Source organism: the organism of the source record quoted next, unplaced genomic scaffold (genome assembly GCF_019419815.1).
Source record: "Pyrus x bretschneideri cultivar Hongxiangsu unplaced genomic scaffold, Pyrus_bretschneideri_v1 Contig62, whole genome shotgun sequence".
In the NCBI taxonomy this organism is placed as follows: Eukaryota; Viridiplantae; Streptophyta; class Magnoliopsida; order Rosales; family Rosaceae; genus Pyrus; species Pyrus x bretschneideri.
In genome coordinates, this window is record NW_025999801.1 from 1,578,463 (window position 1) to 1,590,701 (window position 12,239).

General features: G+C 35.5%; 1 protein-coding gene across 4 annotated transcripts; it reads left to right on the forward strand.

Annotated features, from left to right (window-relative positions):
• Positions 1–2,036: 2,036 nt before the first annotated feature.
• LOC103946157 (protein ZINC INDUCED FACILITATOR-LIKE 1) lies at positions 2,037–8,180 on the forward strand. 4 transcript variants are annotated; one of them, XM_009356799.3, is made up of 17 exons: positions 2,037–2,385; positions 3,643–3,683; positions 3,806–3,866; positions 3,955–4,057; positions 4,179–4,281; positions 4,388–4,441; positions 4,530–4,592; positions 5,400–5,449; positions 5,565–5,640; positions 6,103–6,309; positions 6,433–6,520; positions 6,667–6,752; positions 6,891–6,998; positions 7,286–7,330; positions 7,442–7,530; positions 7,880–7,923; positions 8,010–8,180. In XM_009356799.3, exons 1-17 carry the CDS (start codon positions 2,241–2,243, stop codon positions 8,096–8,098), a joined length of 1,452 nt encoding a protein of 483 aa, XP_009355074.2. In that variant the 5' UTR covers positions 2,037–2,240; the 3' UTR covers positions 8,099–8,180. The 4 variants fall into 4 exon arrangements, with proteins under 4 accessions (XP_009355074.2, XP_048428596.1, XP_048428598.1 ...); XM_048572639.1 differs by lacking the exon at positions 3,643–3,683 and having other exon boundaries at positions 2,249–2,385; XM_048572641.1 differs by lacking the exon at positions 3,643–3,683 and having other exon boundaries at positions 2,249–2,385; positions 3,977–4,057.
• The last annotated feature ends 4,059 nt before the right edge of the window (positions 8,181–12,239 follow it).

Genomic DNA, 12,239 nt, shown 5'->3' on the forward strand with positions numbered 1-12,239 from the left:
TGTCGCTAAGTGAGCAACTCTCTAAATTTCTTAATTTTGTGTAATCTTAATAATTTTTCGGATAATATTTTCGAGTGACACGTGTTGAGATGTAATTGGTTATGCAAATTTGTAAAAAAATTTAAATTGAGATTATTGGAAGAGGTAAGAGAGGGGTGTGTATGAAAAGAGTGTTTGAGGTGAATAGAATGTGAAAATTTAGAATAAAATGAGGTAAGAAAGTATGTGAGGGTGAAAAGGATGTGAGAAATGGTGTAGATATGCCATTGGTCTTTATAGGAAAAAATTAAAATTTTTAATTTCGTCTTAAAAAAAATAAAATCCAATGACTAGATGACATCATCTATCTGTTGCTACTGATATCAGTGCGCCGGAGGTAACAAATTAGGCCCCAACAAATGGGTGGCTGGAAGTGGCTAGCCCGATAGCCAAAAGACCATCCTTTGGTGAGATGGGTTCCACTTATTTTTGGCGCAACCCTCTATAGAAGTTGGGTTTTTTTTACCAAAACGGGCTAAAAAATGGCCTTTAGACTTTTAGCCATCTCCAATGAAGATGATCTTACATGACACAAGCACATCTTTATATAAAGTCTCATGCCAATAAAATAAGGACATGTTTTTATTTTGTTCGCGCACTACATTGTTAATAAATCATTTTCTTATTAAAGATATATCATGTTTACAAAAATATGATATATCTACGACTTTTCATGTCACGGTAGGGTTTTTATTGTTCTCAATCACATGTTAGAGAAAAACTTGAATTTGTCCATTATATATAATAAGTTCGTTTGGCGTTTAGTAGTACATGATTGACATAAGGGAAATTTTATTTAAACCCATTTAACCTCTTTCTACACCCAACTTAAAATTTAAATGTTAACTGTCTGTTTTATCATCTTGCATAATTACCATCAAGTACAAGATAAAATTAATAATAAAACTACAATTTATCAATAAACCCACACATTAGAATTAAACGTTACCATCACTCCTTATTTATCCTATGTTCATTCCGACTAAAACTCTAATAACTCTTATACAAAAAAAAAAAAGTTTTTTTTATCGATGGCTAAAACCTTATTTCTAGCAAGGATGGAGGTGTTGGATGAACCAACATCTCACTCTCAAACCATTCGAATTAAATAAACAACATATAAAACAAGCAAAAGCCTTGAAGAAGTACCTGAGTTACAGGTCACATCCTTTATGTCAATTGTCAACAACCTTCTATAATCATGGTTAGATGATGTGCTCTGGACTCAAATCTTCAAGGAGTCCCTCAAAATAATAGGACTTGCATGAAAACAAGGAGGGAATTTATAGGCAACACGAATCGAAGTTCAGCACTGTGTTCAACACTGCCACCCATGAACGCTCTATAGCTTCGTGAATTTTTTCCTCCTCTTTCTTGCCTCAAATACTGCAATTGCATCTGCGAGCAGGTACATAGGACCTAGAAAATTCTTGACTTTCGAATTTCTTTGAAAACAAAACTACTTAGTTTGAAATTTTGTTTTATAAATGGGTGTAAAGAGAAATTAACATTTTGAATTGGGTATGGGAGGACATTTTAGGTAATATATTTAGGTTTACAGAGAGATTAATTATTTAATTAAAAATAATATGAGTGTATAGAATAAGTTAGGTGTAGAAAGAAGTTACATGAGTTCAAATAAAATTTTCTTACCTAATTGTCGAGCAAATATTTGGAAAGTGGTTGAATATCGCCACGTCATCAACAAACTCCAAAACTCAGTCCACAACAGTTCCTACTCCGCTAATTACAATCCTAATTGTGTTTTGCTTTCTTTCCTTGTCGTATCAGTAACAACAAAACATAAATATCAATATTTTTTTGTTCTGCAAAATCTACAACTTATATTTTATTTCTTATATTGAAAATTTGCAGGTTCATTGGATCTTATATACTCACTTTTAATAATGATGACCTAGTATATGTTTTATTGAAAAAAAATACGTTAATTAAATACTTAAGTAATATGTATTTTTTGTTCTGAAATAAAATACGTCAATTGCAAACCAAGCAGCCAACCCCCACTCAAAACATGATTAGCAGTCCATGATATTTTTTCAGTTTTCATCTTAATATTAATTCTGACGTATACAAAGACAAAAAGTTTTACGTCTCCTCCTACTCCTCCTCAGTCAGCTTCAAACAGATTCAGAAAGCCAATTTTCTGGGTTTCGGGTTCGAAGCGATTGATCGTTCGAACCATGGCTGAGGAGTGCAGAGAGAGGCTGCTGAAGAAGGTTTACTATGACGATTGTCCCGGCTGTGTAGTGGAACAGCGTAAAGAGCTGCAGAGAGGCCTTCCTATTAAAATGCTTGTTTCTATATGGCTTATTGCTCTTTCATCTGGTAAGAAAAGTTTTTTTTACTTTCTGATGTTATTTATCTGTTGGAGTGGAAAATTTTGGATACTAATTCTCCATCAACAAGTAATCTTAAATTTATTGAGAAGATTTAGACACCATTTTCGCTTGCCGATGAGGGAGGAAGGGACCTGCAAAAAATCACTCTAAAGGTCAACTTAGTATTTGTTCAGAATGCCCTAAAATATACGATCTCACCTCTATCTTAGGGATGCGTAAATACCTATTGGTTATGGGTAATTGCGGTTATCAGCTTATTTAAATTAAACGGCTACGGTTATGAGTAATCGTTTAGATAAATAAACGGTTATAGGTAACCGTTTACCCGCGAAATTTAAATAGGCGATTATGGATATTAACCGCGGTTATAAACGGGTAACCGTTTACCTATTTATTTTATATATGTAAAATTAATACAAATCATGTTCTCGATCCACTAATACTTAGCACCTAATAAATTAGCAAGGAATTCATTGGTCATTCTCTCAATAACACTGCTACAAGAATGATGATTCTCATCATCAAGGAATTAGCCAAATTAATTTAAATTCCTTATGGGTAACCGTGAAATTTATAGAAATGCTTTGATAGAAATGTCTTCTAAACAATTTTTGTAACCCAATAATACTTAGAAAATATTATATTTACCTTCATTGGTAACAGTTAAAAATATCGTCTGTAAACAATTATTTCAATTATTGGAATGGTATAAAGACTTAAAAAATTAAAATATGGAAATGTATGATGGATATACCTATAACGGTGTTTAATTGTCAAAAAAAAAAGAAAATTATGACAATTTTTTTTTAATTTTCAAGTTGTTAAAAAGCATGTAGACGAGTGAAAAAGTGATAATGATAAAAGAAAAAAAAGATAAACGGGTTAAAAAAGGGTAAATAGATAAATGGGTATTAAACGGTTACGTTTAAATGGGTATGCAGTTATGGGTATGGTTAACCGTTTATAAATGGTTATGAGTACAATATAACCGTTTAGACAATTACCCAATAGATAAACGATTATGCAGATATGAGTATAAACGGTTATCGATAAATAATCATGGTTACCCGCCCACAATAACCTTTGCCCATCCCAAATCTTCAACCCATGCTGGTGTGATTGTTGTATTAGGTTGCTTGATTGTAGCTACACTGCCCATTTTTGGCATGCTAGTGACTTGTTTAGTGGAGTAATTTTTTTAAATGGTTTAACCCTGATCTATTGTTTGGTGATCGTTTTGCAGCGCTGCCAATATCATCTCTCTTTCCATTCCTTTATTTTATGGTCGGTGCATACTTATTAATACTGTTGTTACCTGTATTTCTAAAATTTTATAAAAAAATGCAACCTTCAAAACCCGTTGAAGTCGATTTGGTATCTCAGGATTCCAAATTATTGTTTTGCAGATCAGGGATTTGCATATTGCTAATAGAGAGGAAGACATTGGATACTATGCTGGATATGTAGGTGAGTTGATGATCGTCGCTAAACTTTCGTATTCTTCACCATTTTGTTCCTTAGTAAGTGCCTTTACGAACTTCTGTACGTTGTGAAGGGGCTTCATTTATGCTTGGCAGAGTTCTGACATCAATTTTGTGGGGAATGGTGGCTGATCGCTATGGCCGGAAGCCTGTCATAATTATAGGGATTGTTGCAGTGTTAGTAACTTCTGTTCTGCAATTGAGTTTCAATTTGATCATTTGGCAATTAACACTGGCTGTTTTCTTCAACACTTTTCTCTGCGTATTTACAAATTATTTTTACCATTTATTGGCTCAGGGTTATTTTCAACACTCTATTTGGACTCAGTGTAAACTATTGGATGGCTATTTCTACACGGTTTCTTCTTGGAAGTTTGAATGGTTCACTTGGGCCGATTAAGGTACTACATCGTGTCATGTACGATTATTAATGATGTCATTGCAACTGTACAACCACGTATGTGATGTCCCCGTTACTTAGAATATATGATTTAACTGCATGACCAGGCATACTCATGTGAAGCCTTCCGAGAAGAACACCAAGCTTTAAGCATGTCAACAGTAAGCCACATTGGCCTCTGGGTTCTGCAGCTTCTTTTAATAAATGTTCTACATCATCAACATTGAGAGTTATCATCTTTTTTATCAGGTTAGTGTAGCCCGGGGTATCGGATTGATCATTGGCCCAGCTATGGGAGGTTTCTTGGCCCAGGTAATTCTACCTCGTGTACTTTCACGCTAGGAACCACACTTCAGAAAATCCCTTAGTGTGCGTGTATTTTGTCGTGCTAATTGTTTCAAGACCATTCAATGAAACTTTTTTGTGACTCCGTGTGTGTCAAATGATGGAAGAGGTGTATCGTTGATGTGCCTTTACCTAGACAACTTAATTTCTTTAATCCTCTAAAAAGAACAATAATAACTAGCTCCATTCCAAACATGATACTTCGGAAAAGTCACAGAATGTTTCAATGCATGTTCTTTTGTGGGTTTTTCAAGCGTCAAGAACTAGATATGTTTAACACTACATGTTCGACAGTCAACCACATACATGAATAATTCACGAAAGCTGCAACTTACTGCAAAAATCATGGGAAGCGTATGTGGTATCACTAACACATGGGAATTAATTTTAAGGCTGAAAGCAAGCATGAGGTGTCCCAGTCGGTTCTGAATTAGTACAGGTGTTAGAGTTTGAGAACGTTGGTTTTAGAAGGAATAGGCTAAATAGAGCAAATAATGGCTCACTGTCGAGTACGCTTAGTGAAAATTATGGGGTAGCAGATGATTTTAGTATTTCAAGGCTGTTTCCTGCGAGTTTAAGGTTGTGGGATACTAAAACGATCTTATTGCTGCGCAAGCATGTCTGTATAATATGATGACCATTCAGAGCTATTGGACACTAAAGAAGAAACTATTCTATTTCTTTGTTAGTTTTTCCTGGTTGATCTCTCTCTCTCTCTCTCGCTTAGCGTCTTGTCTTCTAGATTATTAATGTGATGTACCTAACAATATGCAGCCAGCAGACAAATATCCAAGTATATTTTCCCAAAACTCTATATTTGGGAGGTAAGTTTGGCTACTTATTAAGTACACTGCAAGTGGATTGTCAAATTTCTAAAGTTTTCGTGTTATTATTTGTTGCAGTATGATGTTCCATATATAATGTGAAATATTTGTGCAGGTTTCCGTATTTCTTGCCTTGCCTATGTATATCGGCTTTAGCGTTTGGAGTAACCATTATTTCTTTCTGGCTTCCGGTACACATCTTAGTATAAATTCCTTTATGCTGATGAATCTCTTTTATTTTTTTCTCATTGCTGTTTTTGGCCTCTTATAATTTTTTTTCTCAATTTTCTCAATAGATGCCTCCATGAAATCTTGAGTGCAGGTCTCCCTTACTGTCCTGCATTGCATATAGACGCAGTTCCTAAATAAAAAGTACCTGTTAATACTAAGTTCCATTCTTATATTATATTATCTAATCATATATTCCGTGCGTTCTATACTCATTCATCCTAGCACGCCTTAACGTATTTTTACGTGAATGAGAAGATTTCAGACATCTTGTCTTTCACTCTTTATTTGAATTTAACTTCTTGACAATCTCCCAAGAAGAAAGAAACTAGTAATGCTTGGTTCATCTTTAGCACATGCTTACATTAAGTACTCTTTGAAACTATACGTATTAACAGAAAATTTCTGTATTTTGATGGCTGCAGGAAACTTTACACAAGCACAACGGAAAAGCTAGATTACACGATGATTCTTATGAAGCTTTGGAAACTGCTTCTGGTGGGTCTGATGCAAATGAAAAGCAAAAAACTGATGAACAAACACCTAAAGAAAACCTTTTCAAGAATTGGCCCTTAATATCTTCAATCATTGTTTATTGCGTTTTCTCACTTCATGACATGGCTTATGGAGAGGTAATTCCGTGCGTTTTTTCATTTTAACACAGTATAGTACAAATTTCAGCAGTCTTCCCTTTTCCTTTTCCTCTCTTTTACTTGAAGTGATACTATGTGTTTCTTATGATTCATTTGAAACAGATATTCTCATTATGGGCCGTGAGTCCTCGGAAGTTTGGGGGTTTGAGCTTTACAACTGAGGACGTTGGTGAAGTTCTTGCAATTTCTGGTAATGCTTGATATTTCTACATGTTCCTAAAACACATTATGATCTGCATAACATATCTGGGATATTTTATATGCAGTCTCTGCTTGTTTCGGTTTGTGACTAACTACATATACAGAACAATGGCTGACAACTTAATCAACTTGTAGGTTTTAGTCTTTTTGTCTTCCAAATTACTCTATATCCACATGTTGAAAGGCTTCTTGGTCCTGTTATGATTGCTCGCGTTGGAGGGGTAAGTTTTCCGCTCCTGTTCCCCGTGAAGTATACTACCTTCCGCACTTCAGTTCTTTTTGAGAATAATTGTCCTTTGACCTAATTCCTGGTGACTGATAATAATTTTTATCTCCATGGTTTTTTCATTCGCGTGCAGATTATATCCATACCTCTGTTGTCAAGTTACCCGCTTATAGCAATGTTGTCCGGTTTCTCCCTTTTCGTGCTGTTAAACTGTGCATCTGTGCTGAAGAATGTCATCTCTGTATGTGCATCCATGAATTTAGAGCTCATTTTAATTAATACACTGTATGCATCATTGCATGAATGCCCCTCATTCAGTGTATTAATCATAATACGAGCTACGAAAGCAAAACTCTACTTTTATCTACTCCATAGAAATTGATACATAGTTTGTCAAATTTTATTTACTTTTCTTTCGGGGGAATACTCTCTGGTACCGATAAAAGATATCGAGAGGCTTCCAATTGCTTACCATATCTTCTCTTATACGTGTGTGCTCTAACTTATAAATTTTTTGTGTACAATTAGATCACGATTATAACCGGCATGTTCATCCTTCAAAACAGAGCGGTGGTAATTTTCTTCTCGAATTAACTGTTTTAAAGTTCTCCCCTCGTCTCAAGTCATGAGATTATTGGTCTTCAATAGAAAATGTGTCGTAACTTGGTCGTGATTAAACAACAGGACCAAAAACAAAGAGGCGCAGCGAATGGACTTTCTATGACAGCAATGTCACTGTTCAAGGCAATTGCTCCAGCTGCTGGTGGTGCATTGTAAGTTCAGCTTTCTTTTACTTATGGGCGATGCTTAAATCCATATATTCGTTCTACTAAGTACGCCAACTGGGAGCTGACGTGATTTTGTTATACGATGTTTCTTGTTGATACTGTTCAATTACATGAGTTTGTGTATATCTTATACATACGTTTTGTTCTGCATATAGTTTGAAGATTACTAGTAGACATTAGTATTGCATGCTGTAAATCGGTGAAGGTGAGTTTACATGCCCGAGTTTACAAGCCTCACACTTTACCAACGATATGAAATTTGTATTGCATGATCGCATCGTAAAGAATTCAAAAATCTTCCTTTCTTATGTTAATCATGATTTTGTGTCAACAGGTTTTCTTGGGCACAAAAACGTCGGGATGCTGCTATCCTACCTGGTATCATACTTGACCAACTTTTCATCCTGGATTTACTGACAGCTCGAATGGTTTAGAAACATAACCGTTTCAATTTTTGATTGCAGGAAGCCAGATGATATTCTTCATCTTGAATGTGGTCGAGGCAATTGCAGTTCTGATGACATTTAAGCCGTTTCTCACTCTACGTGAATAGATCGAGATCAATGTAAACGGAAGTTCATGTCGATGTCTAAGGAAACTCCCTCAAGATAATTATGGGCAGATCATTGCATGCATTATAGTTGTCCACACTCTAGCAAGGATATAGCTTAGTAGGAATATTAGATATGATCCTCATTATTAACATAAGAAAGGACTTGGATAATAGGGTTGCGATCGAGCGATTTTGAGTGCAAAAGGCACTTGGATTAAAATCGTATGCAAATGGGACTTAGATTGCCACACAAGAAACAGTGCCTGCATATGTAACTTCACTGTCAAGCAACAAAAACGCCGTGTTTATAATCGGAAACATAAAACAATAAAGAAGACCCGAATCTACATGAGACTTCATGAAAAAAGTCCCCAACATTGTCACGATGGAGCTCTAAATACCATTATCGTAAACAGCTCAGCTAAATTGTTCCTAATATCTGTTTTCAAATGCTACTTCCAAAGTTTCTTTTCATTTGATTTTGGCACTGCACGACCACTAGGCTTAAGCTTGATAAGCTCGGAGGCTTGGAGCATCGCAGTAAGGTAATCTCCAACCAAGGGCTTGTTTTAGCCTTCTGGCCCTCTAAAATATTAATATTTTAATGAACCATCAATGGCCATATTTGCCTCCGTCTCCAACTGAGGGTCAAAGGGTCATAGAGCTCGTTTTAGCCCTGTCACAAAAAACCGTCTCCAACCGAGGGCCAAAAGGCCAAACATAATTTATTATTTAAATTCAAATCTAACAACTTAAATTTAAAAACTACAACTTATATTTAAAAACTACAACTTAAATTTAAAAACGACGAATTAAATTTAAAAACAATAAATTAAATTTAAAAACTACATTAACTTGAATTAAAAACTATAACAACTTAAACTTAATATCCATAATCAACATCATCTTCATCATCCGCCATTGTTGGAGTATAGTCAGAGGTAAACAACTGCCTCCGGGTCATAATTTCTTTTTTTTTTCTTCTATCAAAATAGGCCTTACTCATTGAAGTGTAATTCGAAGTGTTCATTTCCATATTCTTATCATCCATCTCTTCTTGTATTTATTTGGCCCATTCTTCATGCCTACTTTTCCTTTCTTCCGCCTCAAGGGCATTTTGCTCCGCCATTAATTGCAATGAGGCCGCCACTTCATGTTGAGCAGCGTAATCATCATTTGCCTTGCCCTTTTCCTTCAACCTTCGCGCCTTGTTTCGTCCCATAGCTCTAGGTATGGAACTTTCACTCCAAGACGGATTTTCTACCCTTGTTTGTTGAATGGTTGGAGATCCATTTTCATCCATATCTGCAGCTGACGATGCAATTTTGAACTCCGACGTAGGAGCTCTATGTGGTGGATCTTCAAATAACACCCACCCTTTACAAATTTCCCAACAACTGTGAAACTGAAAGGGTTTCGAGCTGCTCTCCATATACAATTCTTTCGCTTGGCGTACCTAGAAAAAAATTAAAAGAAATTAATTTATGAAATTAAATGTAATATAATTAAATATTTAAAATAAATTATGAAAACACTTACTTCGTCGTAGTAATTAACGCCGCTTTCATGTCTACTTGCGGCTACTAACCATACTTGATGCCATTTGTTCAAACTTGGCTGAAGATATTTCTTCCATCTTGAAGAACAACTCTCGTGGTTTCAACTATTCACTGGAGTGGTGCCTTCATAGAACTCTAAGTATTTTTTGGACACACGAGTCCAAACACCATCATTTGTTTGACAATTCCCTCTCACACTATCTTCCGACGCCCATCTATAAGCTTTGCGAAGAGCTTCATCTTCTTTTCGGGTCCAAGTCTTACCTTTCATTGCAGACGAGGTCATTTGAAAATTATTGAAAAAATTGAAGAACAGATTTTTGAAAGAGGAAAGAAAGTATAAGAATTGAAATGGTGTAGGAACGGTGAAAATTTTGTGACAAATGGTGAAAATTTTTGAAAGATGATTAATATTTTTTCTGGCCAGCCCGCAGCTAGCCCTCCAGCCCTTTGGCCCTTTTAGATTCCGTGGGACCCTCTCAGATTCCACTAGCCCTCTGGCCTAGCCCTCGGTTGGAGACGGTTTTTGAGTTATTTTCAACCCTCTGAACCCTTCGGTTGGAGATGGCCTAAGGTTCTTACTGTAATGGCCATAACATGGCTGATGAACCTGCATTTACGCTTTCAGTAAATCGTGCAGGAGTCTTATCACGTCGAGAGTGATTTGAAGTGGCTTTACCGCCTCTCAATATGCTTCTGCTTTTAAAGATTCATTGATTGCGGAGATGAAAAAGGATTTGGTTTCCATGTGGAGACACTTTTATACTTTGCTTTAAGGTTAGCACTGTCATTTGGTATCATACACTAGGGTAGGGGGTTGATGCTGCAATTAGATCTCACCTCTATATTAGAAATTTAGAAAGGCGCTACAAATATGATTTCACAGAATAACAATATTCCTAGCATTTTCCTCCAACGAATATAGTAAACTTTTCCGAAATTGGATGCCAATTTGTTGATGGGTAAAACTGGTCAGTCAACTAAAGATCATCTTTAAAAGAGATGTCAAAAAGTTCACATTAACAATAACAGTAAAAAAGACAACATTAGTTTTTCCTACCGAACCAATTCTTATGTGACATGACATGGATCAACAGCAAAGGTGGTTGCTGTAAAATTTGATAGCAACTTCAAATTCATTTTTAAATGATTAATAAATGTTTTTTTTTATCATATTATTATTGATTTTTGTTCTAAAAGTATTTGTTACAATTATGAAAAATTAAATTATTCTTTAATTTAGTGAAATTGCCTAAAACGACCCATTCTCTTAATCTTAGAATTGAAATAGGACAAACTGAATATACACATAGTATGCACATGCCATCCACATCAATAGGACAAAAATAGGATTTTTCTAAAACTTACAATTACCAAATTGCACTCTCATTTCTTAAACTTACAATTACTCAAAAATTCCGACCCTCATTTCTTATTTTGTAGAGAGAAATAGAGAGGAGAAAGAGAGAAAGATGAAGACAGATAGGGAGTTGCTGGACAGCTGAAGGCTTGTGGGAAGTGGTGATATAATTTTAATGGGTGGTACTAGGTTTGTGGGAAGTGGTGATATTCTGCTTGGAGTGGCTGGTGCTCATACTCGCCTTCTTCTTGAGTTACTATGCCTGGTGGTGGTGGTGCTGCTATGAGGAGCTCCAAGGTGCAACAAGCAGCTGACGAGGATTTGAAGGACCATCCATAGCCTTTCCAAGTCTAACATGGAACATCCAACATAGATCGATTCGATTCCTAGAACATCAAACATACCCCGCAGCCATGGCGTCCCTATTTGCTTCCACCACTAGAACAATTTCTCCCTCTCTCGATTCTGTTACTTTTCTTAGCGCATCCTATTGATGCAATGGGTCATTTTTTGAAATTCGAGTGTCGCGACAAAGATCAGAGCTTTTAAATTTTAATTTGAGATTTTTGTTTTTACTGTGAGAAATTAGGGTTCTTGATGCAATATTTAGAACGTGTATCAGTTTTGTTGTAGACATATATCGTGCAATAAACGGCATTGGGAGATATGTAGAGGCCTAGATTTTGGAAATCCGTAAAGATTTGTAATTTGTTGTTTACAAATCTTTGACCCGAACTTAGATTATGGAAATCCCATTAAAAATCATTTATTTCCAATGACATGCACACTACATGTACACGACATGCACACGATATGCACATGATATATGCTCACAAATCTAAGAACCTAGCGCTCACAATTCTTTCTTCAAAAAAAAAAAAATGACATCATCACTTGTGAAAGTGAAATTGTACATTTTTTTTAACAAATGATATTATCTACACTAAGTGAAGGGGGGTTAGGCTTAGCCTTTACATTTTATATGTGGGTATTTTCGTCATTTCGCTTTTGTACATGTTGTGTGCATGGCGTTTTGTCATATTTCAATCCTAAGATTCAGAAACTGAGTCATTCTTGGCAATTTCCCTTTAATTTAACATATCGGATGAATGATAAAACTTTAAAAGATTAAAGTGCTAGATAAGATTTTAAATTTAAATTTAAATTTTAAAATTTGACATCTCATTTGAAAATGCTATCAGAACATAATAAGTCAAATTCG

Excerpts from the sequence above, each read along its gene's own strand:
- LOC103946157 (XM_009356799.3), top strand. The coding sequence starts at position 2,241 with ATGGCTGAGGAGTGCAGAGAGAGGCTGCTGAAGAAGGTTTACTATGAC. Across the intron at positions 4,058-4,178 it reads ATTATAGGGATTGTTGCAGT|GGTTATTTTCAACACTCTAT; the intron begins GTTAGTAACTTC and ends TTATTGGCTCAG. Across the intron at positions 6,310-6,432 it reads ATGACATGGCTTATGGAGAG|ATATTCTCATTATGGGCCGT; the intron begins GTAATTCCGTGC and ends CATTTGAAACAG.